We start from the raw sequence: 18,801 nt of genomic DNA on the forward strand, positions 1-18,801 counted from the left end.
CGGGGGCAGGCGGGGCCAGGTGTCACTGAGAAGTATGGACGCCGGATTGGCCCTGGCTGGCTCCAAGATGGGCCGAGGAGTCAGAGCAGCTGTCGGGCCGCCCCCTTGGCTTTCTAATGCTGGGCCTCCGTCCCCCACCGGTGCTGAGCCATCAGGGGCCCAGGCTTGGCGCTGGGGTTGGGGAGGACCGCTGGGTGGTGGCAGAGTCCTGCCGGGGTCAAGAGTTGGACGAAGCTGCCCAGGGCCAGCTTGGAGCCCATGCAGTGGGGGAGGGCTCCCCGGAGGTGGTGTGCCCCGCGTCCTGCGGCGAGAGGAAGGGAAACGTCATGTGTCTGTGAAACCCCCTGGGCCGGGCCGGAACCACAGGGAGCACAGGGCCAGGGTCGGGGGGCTGCAAGAATGCCCCACGGCCCCAGCGCCTCCTCTGCCCCCCAGGCCTGCAACTGTGACCAGTACCTGAGGGTCTCCAAGGACGTGATGAAGCAGCTGGTGCGGCTCAGCGTCCAACCAGGAGGCCCCGGTGGTGCCGGTGAGTGGGGCTCCTTGGGGTCTGTGGGCAGTGGCCCCACCGCTGGGTGCTCCCGGGGCCAGCCCACTCGGGCTGCCAGGGCAGTGCCCGCGGGCAGGGGAGCCAGTGCTCAGGGCCAGGAAGAGGGCTGGGACCTCAGGCCCTCGGGGCCCCTGTGGCCGTGGCCCCTGCTTTCTCCCCAGTGGGCCCTGCTCAGTCACCCTGCCCCACGCGTGGAGTGTACAGGCAGACACACACACATGCACCTTGCAAGCAAAGACACATGCTCAGCAGCACATGCATGCTCACACGCCTGCCTGTGCACGCTCAGCCATGTGCACACACGTGTTCATCTGCTGGCCCTTGCATCACAGGCCTTGCCAAGCAGCAATCTGAACGTTGGGGAACCTGGGTGCCCGGGAAGGCGGGTGAGCCCCGGGTGTCCAGATCAGGGGCCCAGCCTCAGCTTCCCTGCCTGGCGGGCGGGCAGGAATGGAAGAAGGGCCTCTTGGGACCACCGAGGGGGAGCCTGAGCCCAGGGCGCCCCGGGCCCCTCTGCACCGTCGGTGCCCGGGTGCCATCTTCTCTGCCAGCCGCTCCTGTCCTGCCCACGTCCCTCGAAGGTTTGGGGCCACGCACGGTGGGTGAGCGCTAGTGATGGCAGTGTCCAGCGCTGGGCAGCTCTCTGCTCTCCAGAGCGTGGCTGTGACTTGCTTGAGGCGAGGAGGGGAGGGGCGGGGCATGAGCAGTGGCCGCCATAGGGGGCCCCCGACACCCCAACCAGGGGCTCGGCCTGGCCCTGGGCAGCAACCCTCGGGCTGTCAGGTGAGGCCTAAGGTCGTGGCCTCGCTAGGCCCCACAGAGGCAGCGGGACTGGGGGGGGCCGCCTCCATTCAGACTCCGGCTGCAGTTAATCTGGAGCCATCTGCAAGGAGATGTTTGCCGAGCAAATTACCAGGGTCAGCGGGCCTGGGGCCGCTTCTCCCACCTGCTGGCAGGGCCCTCTGTGGGGGTGGGCCTCTCGCGGGGTCTCTCCTGCACCCCGAGGCCCCACGGTCCCCTGGGCCCCTGCCCGCCCCACCCCGCCCCATGCTAGCTGGTTGCGAAACTCACTCCTTGGCAGTGGGCTTATCTACTCATCGCCACGGATGGGCCGCCCCCACCCCGCCCGGCCCACGGTTCTCAGGCCCCCAAGTGCCCTAATCAGCCGATCTTGTGCCCAGAACTTGTTTCCCAAGGACCTTTGAGCCCCAAGAATGTCCCAAGGTGTGAGTTCCCATGGGAGGGAACTGGGCTGGCACAGAGCGTCTTGGCCCCCTGCCCTTTGCCCTGTCCCCGCGGGGTGGGGGCTCGGCACTCGGAGGTGCCTCGTGGGTGCTGGGGCCACCCACCCTTCCCTGGGACTGACCCTGACGTCCTTGATTGACAGGCAGTGAGGCCCCCCACAGAGATGGTGAGCAGGAGACAGGTGAGCCCGGGGGCCACCCACCAGGGACACAGGAGCCCCAGCATCGGGGGGAGGGAATGGGCCTGTGCCCCATGGGGAGGGCAGTGCCAGGGAAGGCCGGGAAGAAAGAGGCCAGTCCCCTGTGACCCAGAGGGCCCCTCGTAGGAGAGGCCGGGGGCTGAGGGAGGAGCCGCCGAACAGTGTGGGGTGGGGGCCGCCTGCCTGAGGGCGGGGCTCAGGGTGGCCGCTTCCATGTCCAGGCTCAGCCCTGGAGGAGGCCCCCGAGGGCTGCACCTATGACCCCCCTTGCCGTTGGCTGGAGGACACGGACCTGCAGACCCGCGTGCCAGCCACGCTGGCCAATGGCACCCGGCTGCAGCTGGCGGGCATCCCAGCGGGCGTGCTGCGGCGGCCCGGGCTGCAGCATTTCTACTGCTGCACCGGCTGCGGCAAAGTCTTCTGGGAAGGCTCCCACCTGGCCCGAGTCACCAGCAACTTCCAAGAGGTCCTGGAGGGCACCCCCCGCCCAGCCAGCGGCCCCTCCTGAGAGAGGGGCCCAGGCCGCCCAGAGTAAACGTGCAGAAGCTGCACAGGTGGTGGCTGTGGGCTCCTTCCTCTGGGCTCCGCTCCCACCACGCCCCTCGCTCGCCACCCCCTCGCAGCCTGAGGGCTGGACCCAGGTGGCCCCCCAAACCTGCTGGAGCTCAGTGGGTGGGAGGTGCTGTGGCCGTTCCCATCGCCTCCTCCACCAGGCACCCCCCAGGGCGAGGGCCAGGGCCCCAGGCCCCCGGGACAGGGTCTTCCCTGCTTTCCCCCAGTGAAGCCAGCCATGGGACTCCCCCGGGACGTCAGACTCCAGCGAGCACGGGAGGTGGTCCTGGGGGACAGACAGGCCCCTGCCCAGCCAGGCCATGACCCCGCGTGGCCTCAGCCATCGGGCTGGGAGGCCCCCGCTCAGGTCTTCGCCATGTAGAAGGCCCTGAACACACGTGCGTTGGAGCCTCATTGTCACAAGGCAGGAAGTAGCTGCCCTCTCGCCCAGGGAGACACAGGCTCAGACCCCGCGCTGACCCCCGGGGGGGGCTCATGCGAGCAGTGGGCCTGGGCCCAGACCACGGCCTGCCCTCGCCTGCCTCCCCCTGGCTCAGCCCCAGGAATGCACACCCACCCTGGCCCACATCCCTTTCCTGTCCTTCCTGCCCAGAACGGAAACCAGCACAGATTTGGCCGCGGGGCCGGGCGTCTGCACCCTCTGCCCCGCCCCGTGTTCCTGACCACACCAGGGACGGCCGTGGCCTCTGAGCCCCCCGGGGTGTAGCCCCCGCCGTGTGTTGGACACGGACCCGCTCAGCCCCCCAGCAACGCTGGGCCTCGCTGGGCCAGGGCACAAACCACAGATGGGTCGGCCCGCCTGGGGTCGAGGGCAGTGTGCTGGGGCTGCTCTGCCCACCGGACTCCCCTCTCCCCTGAGGTCACTGGGCCTGGGCTGGGCAGGGGTGCCAGGGTGAATGGGTCCCCATGGGGGCAGGGACCCTCTGCAGCTGGGGTCCCGCTTCCAGGAGCAGGACCTCCGGCCCCATGTCCTGTCCTGGGACAGCAGCCCCGACCACTCCTCCCCCGCAGGGTTAAGAGGAAGCAGGGTGGGGGGGGGTCCCAGCCAGCTGCGTCCTGGGGACTCTGCCCTGACCCGCGGCCCCGGACAGACAGAGGCCAGGGCCACAGGCTCAGGGGGCCAAGCCATGTCCTTCCAGGCCCCAATGTGGGTCCGCCCCGGGTCCGCCCCAGCCCCGCCCAGCACTCCACGGAGAGGAGAGGACAGCTGAGCAGGACCCGGTCCTCAGGCCTCACAGCCCCGGCCCCGCCAGGCCTGCCTCCCGCCCCCTGCCCTCTGCTGCCAGGCCGGCTGCCTGCGTCCGTCCGTCCGTTCGTCCGGGGACTCCCAGACTCACAGGCTCACTGCTAGCCCATCCAGGCCCCGGCCCCCTCCCTGGCCCTCGGCCTGCGGGAAGCACCCTCCGCGCCCCGTGACTGCCCTGCCCGCTCTGGGCTAGGGGTCAGACACTGGGCCGGCAGGGTGGGCTGCGCCCGGGTGCCAGGCCTCGGGGACTGTCTGCCGCAGTTCCTGCCCCGGGCTCCTTCCTCCGCGGCCGCTGGCCCGGGGCTGGTGTTTGTTATTTGATCTCTATCCTCGCGCCCTTCTACCAGGTGTCTGGGCTGCTGGGAAGAAACGCTCTCCTCTTTCCCACGCTCCCCGACACATTTTAATGAATTAGCTAGAAGCCCCGCCCCGCGGCCCGCAGCCCGCTCAGCCTCCCTCCCCTGCCGAGCACGTTAAGGTGGCCTCGGCCTCCTGTCTCCGGCCAGTGCCCCTCCCGCGATGTCCTCCCCGCCACCCCACCCAGTCCTCCCCAGCCGGGGAGGGGGGGAGCTTCCTGTCACCCACTGCTCTGAGCCTCTAAAGGAAAGGGGTCCCCCAGGGGAGGAGGCCATCCTCCAACCCTGGACTCCTCCTGGGGCCGCACCCCTGGGCCAGCTCCCAGGAGGACATCGGTTTAGCCTGGTAGTCAGCGTTGGGCCTGTCACCCCAGATCCAAGGTTGAGGGCTTCTCCTTCCCAGCCAGTGAGCCCCTTGTCTGTTTGTGTAAATGACATCACCAATGCCACAGACACTGGGGGCTTCTCCAAGCCCCAGGACAGGGCCTGGCAGGGTCCCCAACCCCCGCCTCCCCGCCCAGCACATCATTTGGAACAAATGTCCTCCTTTTGGACACGTCCTTCAGCAAACATCAGGAAGTGCCTCCTGGAGCCAGCGCCCCCCATGCCCCACTCTGGTCCCGTCCTTGGACGGGGCAGCTCCGGGCACACGGTGTGTGGACCACAGCCACCGAGCACAGTTCCCCTCGGCCACGGAGAAGCAGGAGCCATGGGCTCCCCGCGGACAGGGTGGCCATCACCCTGGCCCCACAAATGAGCAGAGGGCTGGGGGCTGGGTGACCGCAGGGCTACACCTGTCTGACCCACACTCTGAGGCCGGGGTCGGGGGCAGGGGGGGGCAGCAGCGACCTCAGGCTGGGCTCCTGTGGCCTCTCTGGCCACACCGTCCCTGCCCGGGGGCACCGAGCTGACAATTTCATGCCCCGAGGTGGTGGCCTCGCGTTCCCACACTGAGCTCACAGGGCCCCTTTGTCTGCCGCCCGCTGCGGTGTCAATGGGACTTTTCTCCCAGGCTCTGCTCCCGGGCCCAGCGGGGTCTCCAGACGCTCTTCTCCAGGCCAGGGGGGCCTGAGCCCCCCACCTGGGTGGGGCCTCGCTCTGTGAACCTACCACCTTCTGGGGATGGGCCTGGGCGCAGCCGGGCCTGGCAGATACACAAAAAGCACAGACGCAGACCCGTCCTCAGAGTGCCAGCCCCTCCGTGCCACTCCGGAGAGCGGGTGCGGGGTGGCTGGGGTCCCCCGCAGGTCTCGGCTCTACACAGGGTCACCCCTTCTCACTCCAGAGGTGGACATGGGCCTCCCTCCCAACCACAACTCGTCTCTCGGGCTGGTGGGGAGGGCGGCTGGAGGTGGGCAGGGATCCCCACTCTCAAGGTGGTCAGCTCAGCAGCCACTGACCCCAGACCCCCTTACTGGGCCCAGGGACGTGTCTTTGCAGGATAAGTGGGCAAAGGAGGGGCTCCCCAAAGCAGCAGCACCCCAGTCACGCCAGGGCCAGGCTGAGCACAGGACCTGGGCCGGGTCTGTGCTCAGCTCAGGGCATAACCACCTGCACACTGGGGAGCAGAGCTGAGAAGGGGGGCTGGACCGCCAGCCTCAGGAAGAACAGAGCAGGGGCCTGGGTGGCCCTGGCCACCAGAAGGCCCCAAGGTGGGGCAGCCAGGGTCTGAGGTCTTGCCTAGTTCGTTCCGCGGTTTGGCTGTGACTCCTCCCAGGTCACAGAGCGGGGGTGGGCACTTCACCCACGTGGGTCTCCAGGCCTAGGGGACATGGGACAGACACCCACCCAGTTCATCACCAAACAGGGCCTAACAGGGTGGTCTCCCCAGCTGCCTCCTGGGAATCCCCAGCGGCCTCCGAAGGAATTCCAGTGGCTGCAGTCGCCCTGGGCCAACTGCTCTGAGGTTCATTCCTCCTTAATTTCCAACGACCACAGCAGAGCTATAAACTGTGAAATTCTAATGAGGAAATTTGGCGGCAGTGTTAGAGTGTCAATAAAAAGCAGGTTTACTGTTTAGAAGTGAGTCATTTCAGAGTTCCCTTTCAGCACAGCATTGGCACCTTACCTGGGGCCGCTCACCTGGCCAGGCCTCACCCGGCCCAGTTCCTGCCGATCGGGTCGGCCCGGGAGAGGAGGCAGGCCCCTCCAGAGCGGGGTGGCTGACTGCCAGGCCGACCCCAGCCCCGGGGCCACAGACTCGATTCTGCTGGGGCAGTGCTGAGAAAACCTCAGGGCCTGGCTCCTCTTGCCAGTCAAGTTAGGGAGCTAACGGGGTGACCGAGGCCCCGGGGGAGCGGTTCTCCAGCGGAAAGGCCCCGCGTGGCTGAGGTCACAGGCCCGAGGTGTCCTGGAGTTGTCGCCCTGGAGGAAATGTGTCCCACGGGCCGGGCTGGGCGAGCCTCGTCCCTGCGAGCGCCTGGGGTGCTGGGGACGTGGAGGGCCCGCGGCCAGCACTCCAGGAGCAGGGAGCGAGACTGGGGGTCTCTACCCGAGCCCCGCCCCCCACCCCCAGTCTGAGATGCCAGCAAAGACCCAACCAGAGGAGGCGGCCCTCGCGCCCCTCGGGGTCGCGCTAGGCCCTGGGCTGGACCTGGTCTGTCCGCGCACGGAGCTTGGAATTCCCCGGGTGTCTAGAGGGAGCGTGGGAGCGGCGGCGGCCGAGACTCGGACCCCCGCCCACCCGTGGCCACCTGGCTCCTAGCCCCGCGCCGCCGGCGGCCAGCGCCCCCTGCCGCGCGGCCGCCCAACCGGACACGCCCCTCGCGACCCCGCCCCGCGCGGGCGCTGCCCAATGGGCGGGCGGCGGGCGCGCGCGTCACGGGCGCCTATTGTCATGCAAATATAAAGGAGGTAAAAAGCGTCCTCGCGCGGCGGGCGGGCGAGTGCAGCGGCGCCTGGGGTGGCGCGTGGAGCCGCAGCCCGAGAGCGCAGGGACCGGGAACGCGGCGCCGCCGCTCCGGCCCGGCCGGCCCCGCGAACGCAGCGCCCGCCCCCGTCGCCCGCCCGCCGGGCGCGGCTGGATGTGGCGGGGGTCCCGAGGCGGCGGCCCCCGGCCCCCAGCGCCCGGAGCGCCCAGGGGTGGCGTGCAGGGCCCGGGGGCGCCGCCACTTCCATGCGCCGAGGCGCGCCCCGAGGCAGCCGGGGGCCAGCGCCGAAGCCGCCGCCCGCGCTGAGCCGCGGCCCGCGCCTGGCGGAAGCATGAGCCAAGCCGAGCTGTCCACCTGCTCGGCGCCGCAGACGCAGCGCATCTTCCAGGAGGCCGTGCGCAAGGGCAACACGCAGGAGCTGCAGTCGCTGCTGCAAAACATGACCAACTGCGAGTTCAACGTGAACTCGTTCGGGCCGGAGGGTCAGACTGCGTTGCACCAGTCGGTCATCGACGGCAACCTGGAGCTAGTGAAACTGCTGGTCAAGTTTGGCGCGGACATCCGCCTGGCAAACCGCGACGGCTGGAGCGCGCTACACATCGCCGCGTTCGGCGGCCACCAGGACATCGTGCTCTATCTCATCACCAAGGCCAAGTACTCCGGCGGCGGCCGGTGATGCCGGTCGAGACCCCGGCCCGCACGCGGGCCCCGCGCGCATCCTCCTTGCTGTACCTTCCCGCCAACTACCTCGGTGTGCGCCCGGCCCTTGGCGCCCGCGGCCACCACGAGTCCGGCGCGCACGTCCGTGCCCACCGGGGACCGCGCACGCCCGAGACAGGGGGCCGGGGCCGCCTCCCCCCGCGGCCACCGGGGACCGGCCGGGGCGCTTCCCACGGCCCCGCCCGCCGCCGCGCGGGTGGGGGAGGAGCGCGAGCCCCAGCCCCTTTGAAATTTGAGTCTCGCCACCAGCAAGTTCGGAATCCCGAGACACCGGATCCTCCTGCTCGAAATGTTTTCTCCCGAAGGTGGAAGGACCCGTGGCCGACGCGCGACGGAGGAGACGCTCTACCGTTCCCGGGGCTCTAAACTATTTATCACGTGTGTGCATATTTGTGGGTGATGTTTGTGCGCCTGAATTTTGTGTTTGGAAAATATTGTGCGTGGTCAATGTGGTTAAGTGGGGGGTGGGGGGGTGGGCGGGGAGATGTACTTTTTTTTTTTTTTTTTAGTCTTAAAACTAAAAACTTGAGTCTTGTCATTTCTTGGTTGCACTGAAAATACCGCCGGCTTGATGGTTCCCCCGCGCTGCTCCGTCCCCTCCGGCTTCTCCCCCTCACCTCCCCTCCTCCGCCCGCCCCGCCTTCCCCTCTCACACACACGATTACGCGTGAGTTTTGGAAGCCCCGGGGGCCCCTCCCCTTCTCCGGTGAGAGGTCGCCATCCGCCAAGCCTGCCGGTTTGCAGAGCTTCCGTGGGAGCCTGGGTGCTCGGGTGTGGCGGTGACGGAGGTAGGGATCAAGCCTTTCTAGTTAGTTCTATTATAGTTAACAGTCGATTGCACACTTTTTTAAAAAAAGTAAATGGATTTGCCACAATTAAATGTCATAACATTTATGACAATATAAAATATTAACATTTTAAGCCAAGTTTTAGGTGTTATTTTTTGAATCTTGGTTATAGACCCAATTTTAAAGGGCGTTGTATCCAGCGTTGTGAAGGCAACTGTACCCATATTTATATTTTTATAAAATGCCTATAAGACTGTGAATCTCTTGTGCTACTTGCCGAGTGAGCTGAAGGGCCCGTTACCCCTCTTCAGCCTCCCAGAGCTTCCAGGACCCGATTCGAATCCGAAAGCCCTGCCAGGCGGGAGGGGCCTCGCGAGGACCCAGGCCGGAGGCCGTCCCTCTGCGTCACTCTTAGTCCCGAAAGGCGCCCTTCCTGGTCTCCGAGGTTCCAATTTTCTATGCAACCCCACACCCCTTGTTGTTTTGATCCTGAGAAATAAAAGGGAGGCTGAATTATTCAAATTTAAATGAGGCTTCCCCAGGGTAGAAGTGCTGCTGACCCTTCGTGCAAAAATGGGGAGCACTTGAGGACACAGGTGGGTGGAGGCCCTTTGTGCGTGGCTGGTCAGATTTGGGCAGTCATCTGTGGCTTTTTATAAAACCTTGTGTGAGAAGAATATATTGATAATGTCAGTGAAAAGCAGACATTGAAACTGAGGCACAGATTACTCCAAAAGGAGTTTTTCTGTATATTTTTTTCTAGATGCAAATACCTTTTTAATTATGTTAATTAATGTTAAGACTCTAGGCTTACGTGGAAGCTGTGTATGGGTCCCCGGTGTGATCACTTCTAACTGGATGAAGTCTGCAGCACATTCCTGAGTGTACGATATAGACTTGTAGCCCAGCGTGAAAAATTTATAAATAAATTTTTCATTGATCTTTTTATATTAAAGAGAGTCTGTTGGTTCTTCTTGGGCTTGGCACGGGATGAGAGTCAGGCTGCAACGTGCTGTTTGCAGTGACAACCGCACAGTGCTTGGCTTGTCTCCACCACAAGACAGAGATGGCTCTGGGCTCAGCTCAGAGGCACCGCAGTGGCCACGCACAGGGCTTGTGAGGACCCCGCCTGCCCACCTTCTTCCAGCTGCAGGAGGGCGGCACCCCAGGGCGCCCAGAGCCGCTTCCTCTGCTCCTGGCAAAGCAGCCAAGGCCTCCCCATGGGAGTTCTGCTTGAAACTACCCCGCCCCCCTAAAGCCAGCCTGCCAGGGCCCCTCTTGTCTCCTCGCCCCCAGCTCCTGGGGGTTTCTGCTGGACCACCTGCTGCACAGAAAGGGTGCCCTTCAAATGTTGGGGGGCTTCTGATGACTGTAAGGCCCCTCCTTCCCCTCTGGTCCTAGTGGCTCCTGAGAGTTAAGGCCAGCATGCCCCAAGCAGCCACTCCCCCAGGGCACAGATGCTGAAGGCCACTCTAGTCCACCCCTGGGGCTGGCATAGGAGGGGGTGCAGGGCACAGACAACCACCCCCTACTCCCCCAGCCTGCCTTCCCCTGCAAGAGCCACCTGCCCAGAGGGGACTGGGAGAGCCAGGCCTAGAAGTTTTAACTTGTTCTTTCAGACACCCCTTCCAGAAGCCTGAGGGTGTCGGCTTCCCCTCAGGAGGGTTACAGCTACATTTTGTTCCCTAGACACAAAGACGCATTGTCATTTCCCTGTTCCTACTTTGCATCTCCAGCTCTGTTCTGCCCTGAGGATTTTCCAAGGGAATTTTCAGTTGGTTAAACAGACATTCACGGACCCCCAGCAGGCCCACCCGATGGGCCGGCTCCCTCCTAAAACACCACAGAGAGGAACAGAATATTTGATGCAAATGAGCCCCCAGGGGAGGTGGTGTCCACCTGGCCACTCAGGTCAAGTGAGAAGGTCTGTCCCGGGGGGAGGGGTGCCTGGCCTCAAAGGAAAAGGTGCTGCAAGAATTTGGACACCGTTGGGGCATCTGGCCTGGGTACTACCTGGCCACCCAAGTGGCCGGACCACAGTCTCCACTTCCCAGGCTGACACCGCAGGGGAGAGAGTCAAAGCTATCAATAAATGAAGGGAGGGTGCAGGCTCCTGCTGCAGGCCCCCAGCTGAGCGGTCAGGGCCGGGCGCTCACAGCGGTGAGTTGGCCAGCGCTTCACCTGGGGTCCCCACCACCCCGCCTCAAGCTTTAGATGCGGGAACAGCTCTTCAAGCCTCTTGGTGGCCTGGGTGACAAAGAGGTGCAGTGACCCCCCGACCTGGCCTCCAGGATCCCACGGTGTGTCCGAGGAGGCCAGGCCTCCCAGCCAGGGCACCCAGGGGGGAGCGGTCTGGCAGGCAGCCCTTGAGCCTCTGGGAAGCCCCGGAGTGGCTGCTGTGGAGGAGGCAGTCAGACCAGCGACCAAGGGCAGGGCGGGAGCCCTTCTCCCGGCCAGGACTGCCGGCAGCTCCTGGCCGCTGTCAGGCTCTCTGACCTAAGCCCGGCGGAACTCAGGAAGTGTTTACTGTTGGAAGGGATGCCAGAGAGACCAGGAAATGCAGGGAAATGGTCAGCCAGAAAGAGTGACGTCCAAAGCCAGCAGGCGTGGGAGCCAGGACAGAGCCGGCCAGAGCTGAGAGCGGGGGCGGCGGGTGAGGAGGGCGAGGGGGCCGGCGGCCCTCCGGCTCTGCCCCGCAAAGGCCCTGCGGTCAGCAGAGGCCGCTCAGCCGCGTGCACACGGGCAAGGGCCGCGGCGCGCAGGTCAGAGCTGCGGGAGGCAAGTGCCTCCTCGGGCCGCGTGGAGCCTGCGGGAGGAGGCTGGCTTGCCAGGCTCTGGGGGCAACTGGGAGACAAAGCCCGAGGCCAGAGTCTGCTCGCGCGGCCCCGGGAGGTCTGGGAACCGCCGAGGGCGCCTCCCGAGGCCTCCCGGGCACCCCCTCCCGAGGCTCCTGGGTTTGGGGAGGCCCCTCCCCCACCGCCCCGCCGCGGCCAGCCCGGGCTCCCCTCCTCTCTGCCCGGCGCATTCTTCTGCTTGCTGTACGTCGGGTCGTCGCGGCTCGCGTCCGTCTGTCGATCTTTCTTCTCGCGCCCCCTCCAAAGCCGCGGGCCCCATTCATTCTCGAGGCCTCTGCCCTTTCCTGCGCGCGGGTCCGCTCGGCGAGCAGCTGCTATGCTAATGAGGACGGGGCTGGGGGCGGCGGGGATCGGCGGGCGGGGGCGGCGAGACTGCGGGGAGCGGGGCGGGGGCCCCCGCGGGGGGAGCCGGCGTGGCGAGGCCGGGGGCTCGGCAGTGGGGGGCGGCGGGGCAGTGGAGCCCGGCCGGGGGGCGGGGTGACGGGGGGCGGGCGCTCCCAGAGGCCGGATCTCTGCGCCGGCCGAGGGGTGTGCGGGGTAGAGACCAGCTGTCACCTTGCTCTGGGGTCGCGGCCTGGGGAGGCCGGCTGGTTCTGGAGGCTCCCGCCCCCGCGCCCACCGGTGCGCCCCCCGCAGGCGGGGGACTGGGCCGAGACGCGGAGCTCTCGGACGGCCCCCGCTGCTCCCCGGCCCGGGAGGTTGGACGCTGGTCCCCCGAGGCGGTGCCCGGCGGGGAGAGGGGGCCGGTCGCGGCGAAAGGGGACGGGGCGAGACGGCCGGAGAGGACACGCGGCGTCCGAGGGGCGACGACGGCTGAAAGCGAGTGGCTTCTGAACCCGGCTCTCGGCCCGCCGGCGGGGCGCCCACGAGCGCAGACAGCGAGCAGCGCCCAAGGCCCGGCTCGGACCCGGGCGGGGAGGCCGGCGGCGCGGGCTGTGCTGCCGCCCCGCGGCCTCCGCGGACACTGCGCCAGGGGCAGGGGCTCCCGGGCCGCACGACCCCCGCCTGCCGCGGATCCCGGCCCAGGGGTCCTCCGCGCACCACCCTCGCGGGCCCGGCGCCCGCGACCTCGTCTTCTCCGAGGGGCCCGGGGCGGCTGAGGGCCGGGACCCGACGGTCAGGGTTCGAGCCGAAGGCGGTCGGGCTGCTCGCAGGCCTGGCTCGAGTGCCCGCGGGGGACAGCGCCCTGCAGGCCCCGGTCGGTCGCCGCTGCGGTGACAGCACCGGCCAGGCCCGGGGGCACCTGTGGAGGGGCGGCCGCGGAGGTCCGCTGCCCAGCGGGTAGGACGCTGGAGCAGGTTGGCAGTCCGAGGAAGGGGCAGCTGTGTTGACCCTATTGACGGACATTGAAAATGTACAATTTTCAGTGTCCTGAGCTGAGTTTTATTCGGGATCTTAGGGAGCACTGTAGCCCAGGAGACAGCTTCCCATAGCTCTGAGTGAGGGGCTGCTCCCTAACAGTGGGGGAGCAGCCAGCGTCCTTGCGACCTGGCCTGGGGGGGCTGCTCCCTAACAGTGGGGGAGCAGCCAGCGTCCTTGCGACCTGGCCTGGGGGGTGGGGGGCGCCCCCAGGGGTGAACGCCTGTCATGCTGCAGCCAAGCACACAGTTCAGCAGAAGGTAGCTGGGAGCATTGATGATTTTGTTTTTCTATGTATGGAAAGACGCCACAAGTTTTCCTGAAATATATCTAACTCTCTAAGGGGCCTGTTTTCCCAAAGCACAAAGTGCCTCATCCCGTCTTTCATCCTGAATTCCGTTCAGGGTGCACTGTAGGTCAGTGACTGCAGTGGCTGACGACTTGATCTTTGTACAATCCATCGTGGCTTCTACAGGCCCCGGAAAGAGACCCAGACCAGGGCCGGGGGAAGTGAGCCCATCACGGCCCTCGTGGAGGGACTGGCTGTAGTGTGCTGTTCTCCTATTTGGTCAAAAGGGGAAGGAAGGACATTCCAGGGCCCCGGGCCACAAAGAGTGGATAGTCAGCAGGACACAGAATGAGCCCAAGCCCTGAGGACATGGCCACCACGTGACTCACTTCAAGACACAGACTGCATCCGTCAGAACCACCGGGTCCAGTCGTGGGCGCTTGTGGCACATCCACAGAGCCTGGAGCCCCAGCAGAGGGGCCCGGTGGGGGGCACGACTCCGGGGGTCAAATGAGGCTGGCCCTGGGACTGCAATCTGCTGGCCATCTCCCTGCTCCATCCCCCATGCCACAGAAAGTGTCTGTGCTGGGCGTGACCAAGGAAAAGACTTCTCTCTCTGTCCGAACTCTTGCCTGGCTCAGAGGTGGGGGCCTAGAGACCAGGTTTACCCCTGGTGAGTAAAATCTGCCTCTTCACGTCTGGGGGACCCTCACTGGTACCCTGTGGACAAGAACCCCCAAGGGAGCCAAGCCCAAACTGTCCCACAAACTTTCCAAAGGAATATGATAATATGCAAACAAGACAGAATGTATTTCTCATCGTGAAGTTAGAGTAGGTGGTATTGGGCTGGCATGTGGCATTAGGATACAGACTGCTGTTCTGCTGGGTGGACTTTCATTCACATGGCTCAGAACGGCAGCCCTGTCCAGCCATCAAGACTACATTCCAGCCAACAGTGAGGAGGAGGAGGAGGGGCGGGGAGGGGAAGAGGTGAACTAGAGCCTGGGCCTTCTTCCAGGACACTTCCTAGAAGCCTCTTTGCCAAATCTCCTCATATCCCATTGGCTAGAACACAGTCACATGACCAACCTCACAGCAAGAGAGGCTGGGAAGGGCAGTCTTTATTCAGTGATGTGCCCGGCTTAAAGCAGGGCCAGAGGAGGAACCCAGCCTGGGGTGCTCTGTCTCTACTCTGGCAGCAGTGTCCGGGCCGGGTCATCAGGCAGGCTGGACTGTGTCTTGTTCTTGCCCGACGAGAGGTTTGTGCTGAAGAACTTTCTAAGAATTAAAAAACTGTCCAACAACGGACTGATCAGATGAAAAGCGGAAGCACTCCTGGGTGTGGACGACAGTCAGCCTCATGTGCACTGGGGTTTACACCTCCGGGGCCTGGCCGATTACACTTGCACCACCCCAGGAGAACCCCAAAGCAGGGGCACCTCGTCCCCTTCTCTCCCAGAGCCCTGACGCTGCAGGTCAGGTGAACAAGGCGCTGCCGTGTGGCCGTCGGGAGGTGGAAGGCCGGGCCGCACTCAGGACGCCCTGCTCCCTGAGTGCCCAGGGCAGGCCTGGGCACAGAGGAGGGTCAGCCTTTGCACCCTGCTCCCTGTTCCCGGTTCTCCAGCCTCCCGCTCCCTTATCTCAGGGCAAAGTAATGAGTAACCCAGGACTTGGAGTTCTCAAGGTTATTTTGTCAATAAAGTTCTCCTTCTCAAGTGTCCCAAGACGTCTTTTGGGGCATGGCTTCTTTTCATTTTAATCAAGGTTGAAAGAAAATCGTTAAGTTTATCATTCACATTCCTAAAGATCAGCTTTACTGTGGTATAATCTACATACAATAAAAAGCAGCCATTTAGAGCGTGATAAGTACTGACAGATCTGGGCACCCAGATAATCAACACAGCCCAAACACAAAGCACTGCCATGGGCCCCGTGTTTCTCCCGGCTGGCTCCGCCTGCCCCAGCACCGGGTCGCCTTAGCTCTCCCCGTGGGTCACAGGATCACCTACAACAGGGCTGACGTGTGCACCTCCTGGATTTCTGACTCCCGCTACCACACTCACCCAAGTTGTGGCAGTAACTTTGGAGAGGTGGGTAGGTCTTTTTTACTTTATTTTTTCCACTAGAAAAATCTGGCTGCTACCACACAAAACACAGGATAGCTTTCATTGGTAGGATTCCTGTGAACAGAATTGTCCTAAATAAAGGTCCAGGCAGCACAGGGCCACCACAGAGAGCTCCGGGGCGGGTGGGCACAGGCCCCCCATTTCCCAGAGACCCCACTCCCGTCTCTCAGGCGCTGATCCCTAAGGCCTGGGGCTCTGACCCCAGGGTGCTGCTAGACAATCATCTTATCAAGTTAACGTTTAGAAAATAAAACATTACCCTGGGCATTTATCCAGAAAAGGTGAAAACTCCACTTCAAAAAGATACATGCACCCAGTGTTCACAGCACCACTATTATTTACAATAACCAAAACTGTCCAAGGGACTCTCAAGAGTCTTCTCCAACACCACAGTTCAAAAGCATCGGTTCTTCAGCCCTCAGCTTTCTTTATGGTCCAACTCTCACGTCCAGTCATAACTACTGGAAGAGCCATAGCTTTGACTAGACTGACTTTTGTCGGCAAAATTGCTTTTTAATACACTGGTAAGGTTTGTCATAGCTTTTCTTCCAAGGAGCAAGTGTCTTTTAATTTCATGGCTGCCACAATATGCAGTGATTTTTGGAGCTCAAGAAAATTAAAGTCTCTCACTGTTTCCATTGTTTCCCCATCTATTTGCCATGAAGCGATGAGACCAGATATGATGATCTTAGTTTTTTGAATGTTAGGCTTTAAGCCAGCTTTTTCACTCTCCTCTTTCACTTTCATCAAGAGGCTCTTTAGTTCTTCTTCACTTTCTGCCATAAGGGTGGTGTCATCTGCATATTTGAGGTTATTGATGTTTCTCCCAGCAATCTTGATTCCAGCTTGTGCTTCATCCAGCTCAGCATTTCTCATGATGTACTCTGCATATAAGTTAAATAAGCAGAGTGACAATATACAGCTTTGACATACTCCTTTCCCACTTTGAAACCAGTCTGTTATTCCATGTCCAGTTCTAACTGTTGCTTCCTGACCTGCATACAGGTTTCTCAGGAGGCAGGTCAGGTGGTCTGGTATTCCCATCTCTTTAAGAATTGTCCGCAGTTTGTTGTGATCCACACAGTCAAAGGCTTTGGCATAGTCAATGAAGCAGAAGTAGATTTTTTCTGGAACTCTCTTGCCTTTTCTGTGATCCAATGGATGTTGGCAATTTGATCTCTGGTTCCTCTGCCTTTTCTAAATCTAGCTTGAATATCTGGAAGTTCTCGGTTCATGTACTGTTGAAGCCTGGCTTGGAGAATTTTGAGCATTGGTTTGCTAGTGTGTGAGATGAGTGCAATTGTGCAGCAGTTTGAGCATTCTTTGACATTGCCCTTGGGGATTGGAATGAAAACTGACCTTTTCCAGTTCTGTGGCCACTGCTGAGTTTTCCAAGCTTGCAGACATATTGAGTGCAGCACTTTCACAGCATCATCTTTCAGGATTTGAAATAGCTCAACTGGAATTCCATCACCTCCACTAGTTTTGTTTTCAGTAATGCTTCCTAAGGCCCACTTGACTTCACACTCCTGGATGTCTGGCTCTAGGTGAGTGATCACACTATCGTGATTATCTGAATCATTAAGATCTTTTTTGTATAGTTCCTCTATGAGACTCACAGACATAGAAAATGAACTTAGGACTTCCCTTGTGGTCCAACGGCTAAGACTCTGGGCTCCCAGTTCCAGAGGATGGGGGGTTCGATCCCTGAGTCAGAGAACTAAATCCCTATGCCACAAATAGAAGTTCCCATGCAGCAACTAAGATCTGACACAGCCAAATAAATCATTACTTAATTAAAAAAAAAAAAGATGATCAACTATACTCCAATAAAGAGTAATTTTCTTTAAACAAGACAAACCTCTACAAACTACTATGCATATATTAGATAACTAATAAGAACCTGCTATATACAACAGGGAATTCTACTCAATACTCTGTAATGGTCTATTTGGGAAAAGAATCTTAAAAAAAAACAAAAACACAGTGGCTATTGATATATGTGTAACTGATTCACCTTGCCATATACCTGAAATTAACACAACATTGTAAATCAACTATACTACAATAAAAATTTTTTTTAACAAAACTAAATTAAAAAGACAAACCCCCCAATTTTTTAAATGGGTAAACCCAGAACAGACACTTCATATACACCTGTGCATACAAGCTAAGTCATTTCAGTCGTGTCCGACTCTTTGTGACCCTATGGACTGTAGCCCAGCAGGCTCATCTGTCCATGGGATTCTGTGGGCAAGAATACTGAAGTGGGTTGCCATGCTCTCCTCCAGGGGATCTTCCCGACCCAGGGATGGAACCTGCGGCTCCTGCATTACAGGCAGAGTCTTTACCACTGAGCCCCTGGGAAGCCCTCATAAACACACACTAACACCAGTGTTCAACAAGCGTGTGAAAACGTGCTCAGCATGATCAGTCAGCAGGGTGACACATATCGAAACAGCAACCAAATACCACCTGAGTCTAGACCGACTAGAATGGAAAGGCCCAAGAACACCCAGCGATGCTGTGGGCTGAGTCCGCCGGAGGCCACGCCCACTGCAGGAGGGTGTGTCAAACGGAGAAGACACCGCGCAAACCCGCCTGGCAGTTCTCACTGAGCCAAGTGTTCACCTACCCTTTGACCCCAAAGAAATAAAACATAAGAACACAACATACATTCAAGAATCTTCATAGATGCTATATTCCTTAGCACCCCAAACATCTGTCAAATTGTCATTTTAAAAATTGTGACATTCCTATAAAGGACCATGGCTTAGCAGTGGAAAGCTGGACATTGATGATGACTTCATATAATTCCATTTCTACCAAGTTCTAGAGGTTTTATAACAGATAAAACCACCCTCTGGTGGAAAGTAACTTCCCTGGTGTGGGGTGAGTGATGAAGGCTCAGGGTCCTTCCAAGGTGACGAGAATGTTCTCTATTATACGAGTGATGTGGGTCCCAGATACATGAATTTGTCACAGGTGTGTGCACACTGGCATCCCATTCTGTTGATTACTTCTCAGTTTAAATAAAAACATCAGAATGTGGTGAACCCACATAATAAAATGCTGTTAGTTCAGTTCAGTCACTCAGTTGTGTCCGACTCTTTGGGACCCCATGGACTGCAGCACACCAGGCTTACCTGTCCATCACCATCTCCCAGAGTTTACTCAAACTTATATCCATCAAGTCGGTGATGCTATCCAACCATCTCCTCCTCTGTCACCTCCTCCTCCTGCCTTCAGTCTTTCTCAGCATCAGGGTCTTTACCAATGAATCAGTTCTTCGCATCAGGTGGCCATAGTATTGGGGCTTCAGCTTCAGCATCAGTCCTTCCAATGAACACCCAGGACTTAGTTCCTTTAGGATGGACTGGTTGGATCTCCTTGCAGTCCAAGGGACTCTCAAGAGTCTTCTCTAACCCCACAGTTCAAAAGCATCAATTCTTCAGCACTCAGCTTTCTTTATAGTCCAACTCTCACATCCATACATGACTACTGGAAAAACTATAGCTTTGACTAGATGGACCTTTGTCAGCAAAGTAGTGTCTGCTTTTTAAGATGATATCTAGGTTGGTCATAGCTTTTATTTTAAGGAGCAAGCATCTTTTAATTTCATGGC

At 60.7% G+C, this 18,801-nt stretch overlaps 2 protein-coding genes across 13 annotated transcripts in view; both read left to right on the top strand.

Annotated features, from left to right (window-relative positions):
- The window catches only part of EXD3 (exonuclease 3'-5' domain containing 3), an 84,072-nt gene extending 77,885 nt beyond the window's left edge, over positions 1-6,187 (top strand). For all 12 annotated transcript variants that reach the window (XM_043916208.1, XM_043916207.1, XM_043916204.1 and 9 more), the window contains 3 exons: positions 436-529; positions 1,938-1,976; positions 2,216-6,187. In XM_043916208.1, the coding sequence (XP_043772143.1) occupies positions 436-529; positions 1,938-1,976; positions 2,216-2,502 (420 nt within the window). In that variant the 3' untranslated portion in view covers positions 2,503-6,187. The remainder of the gene's footprint in view (positions 1-435; positions 530-1,937; positions 1,977-2,215) is intronic.
- Positions 6,188-6,813: 626 nt separating this feature from the next.
- Positions 6,814-9,502, top strand: LOC122702614 (NOTCH regulated ankyrin repeat protein). The gene has a single exon (XM_043916236.1). It carries the CDS (start codon positions 7,371-7,373, stop codon positions 7,713-7,715), a length of 345 nt encoding a protein of 114 aa, XP_043772171.1. The 5' UTR covers positions 6,814-7,370; the 3' UTR covers positions 7,716-9,502.
- The last annotated feature ends 9,299 nt before the right edge of the window (positions 9,503-18,801 follow it).

This window comes from Cervus elaphus, chromosome 11, assembly GCF_910594005.1.
Source record: "Cervus elaphus chromosome 11, mCerEla1.1, whole genome shotgun sequence".
Classification (NCBI taxonomy): domain Eukaryota; kingdom Metazoa; phylum Chordata; class Mammalia; order Artiodactyla; family Cervidae; genus Cervus; species Cervus elaphus.

Coding starts and splice junctions, on each gene's coding strand:
- LOC122702614 (XM_043916236.1), top strand. CDS start 7,371: ATGAGCCAAGCCGAGCTGTCCACCTGCTCGGCGCCGCAGACGCAGCGC.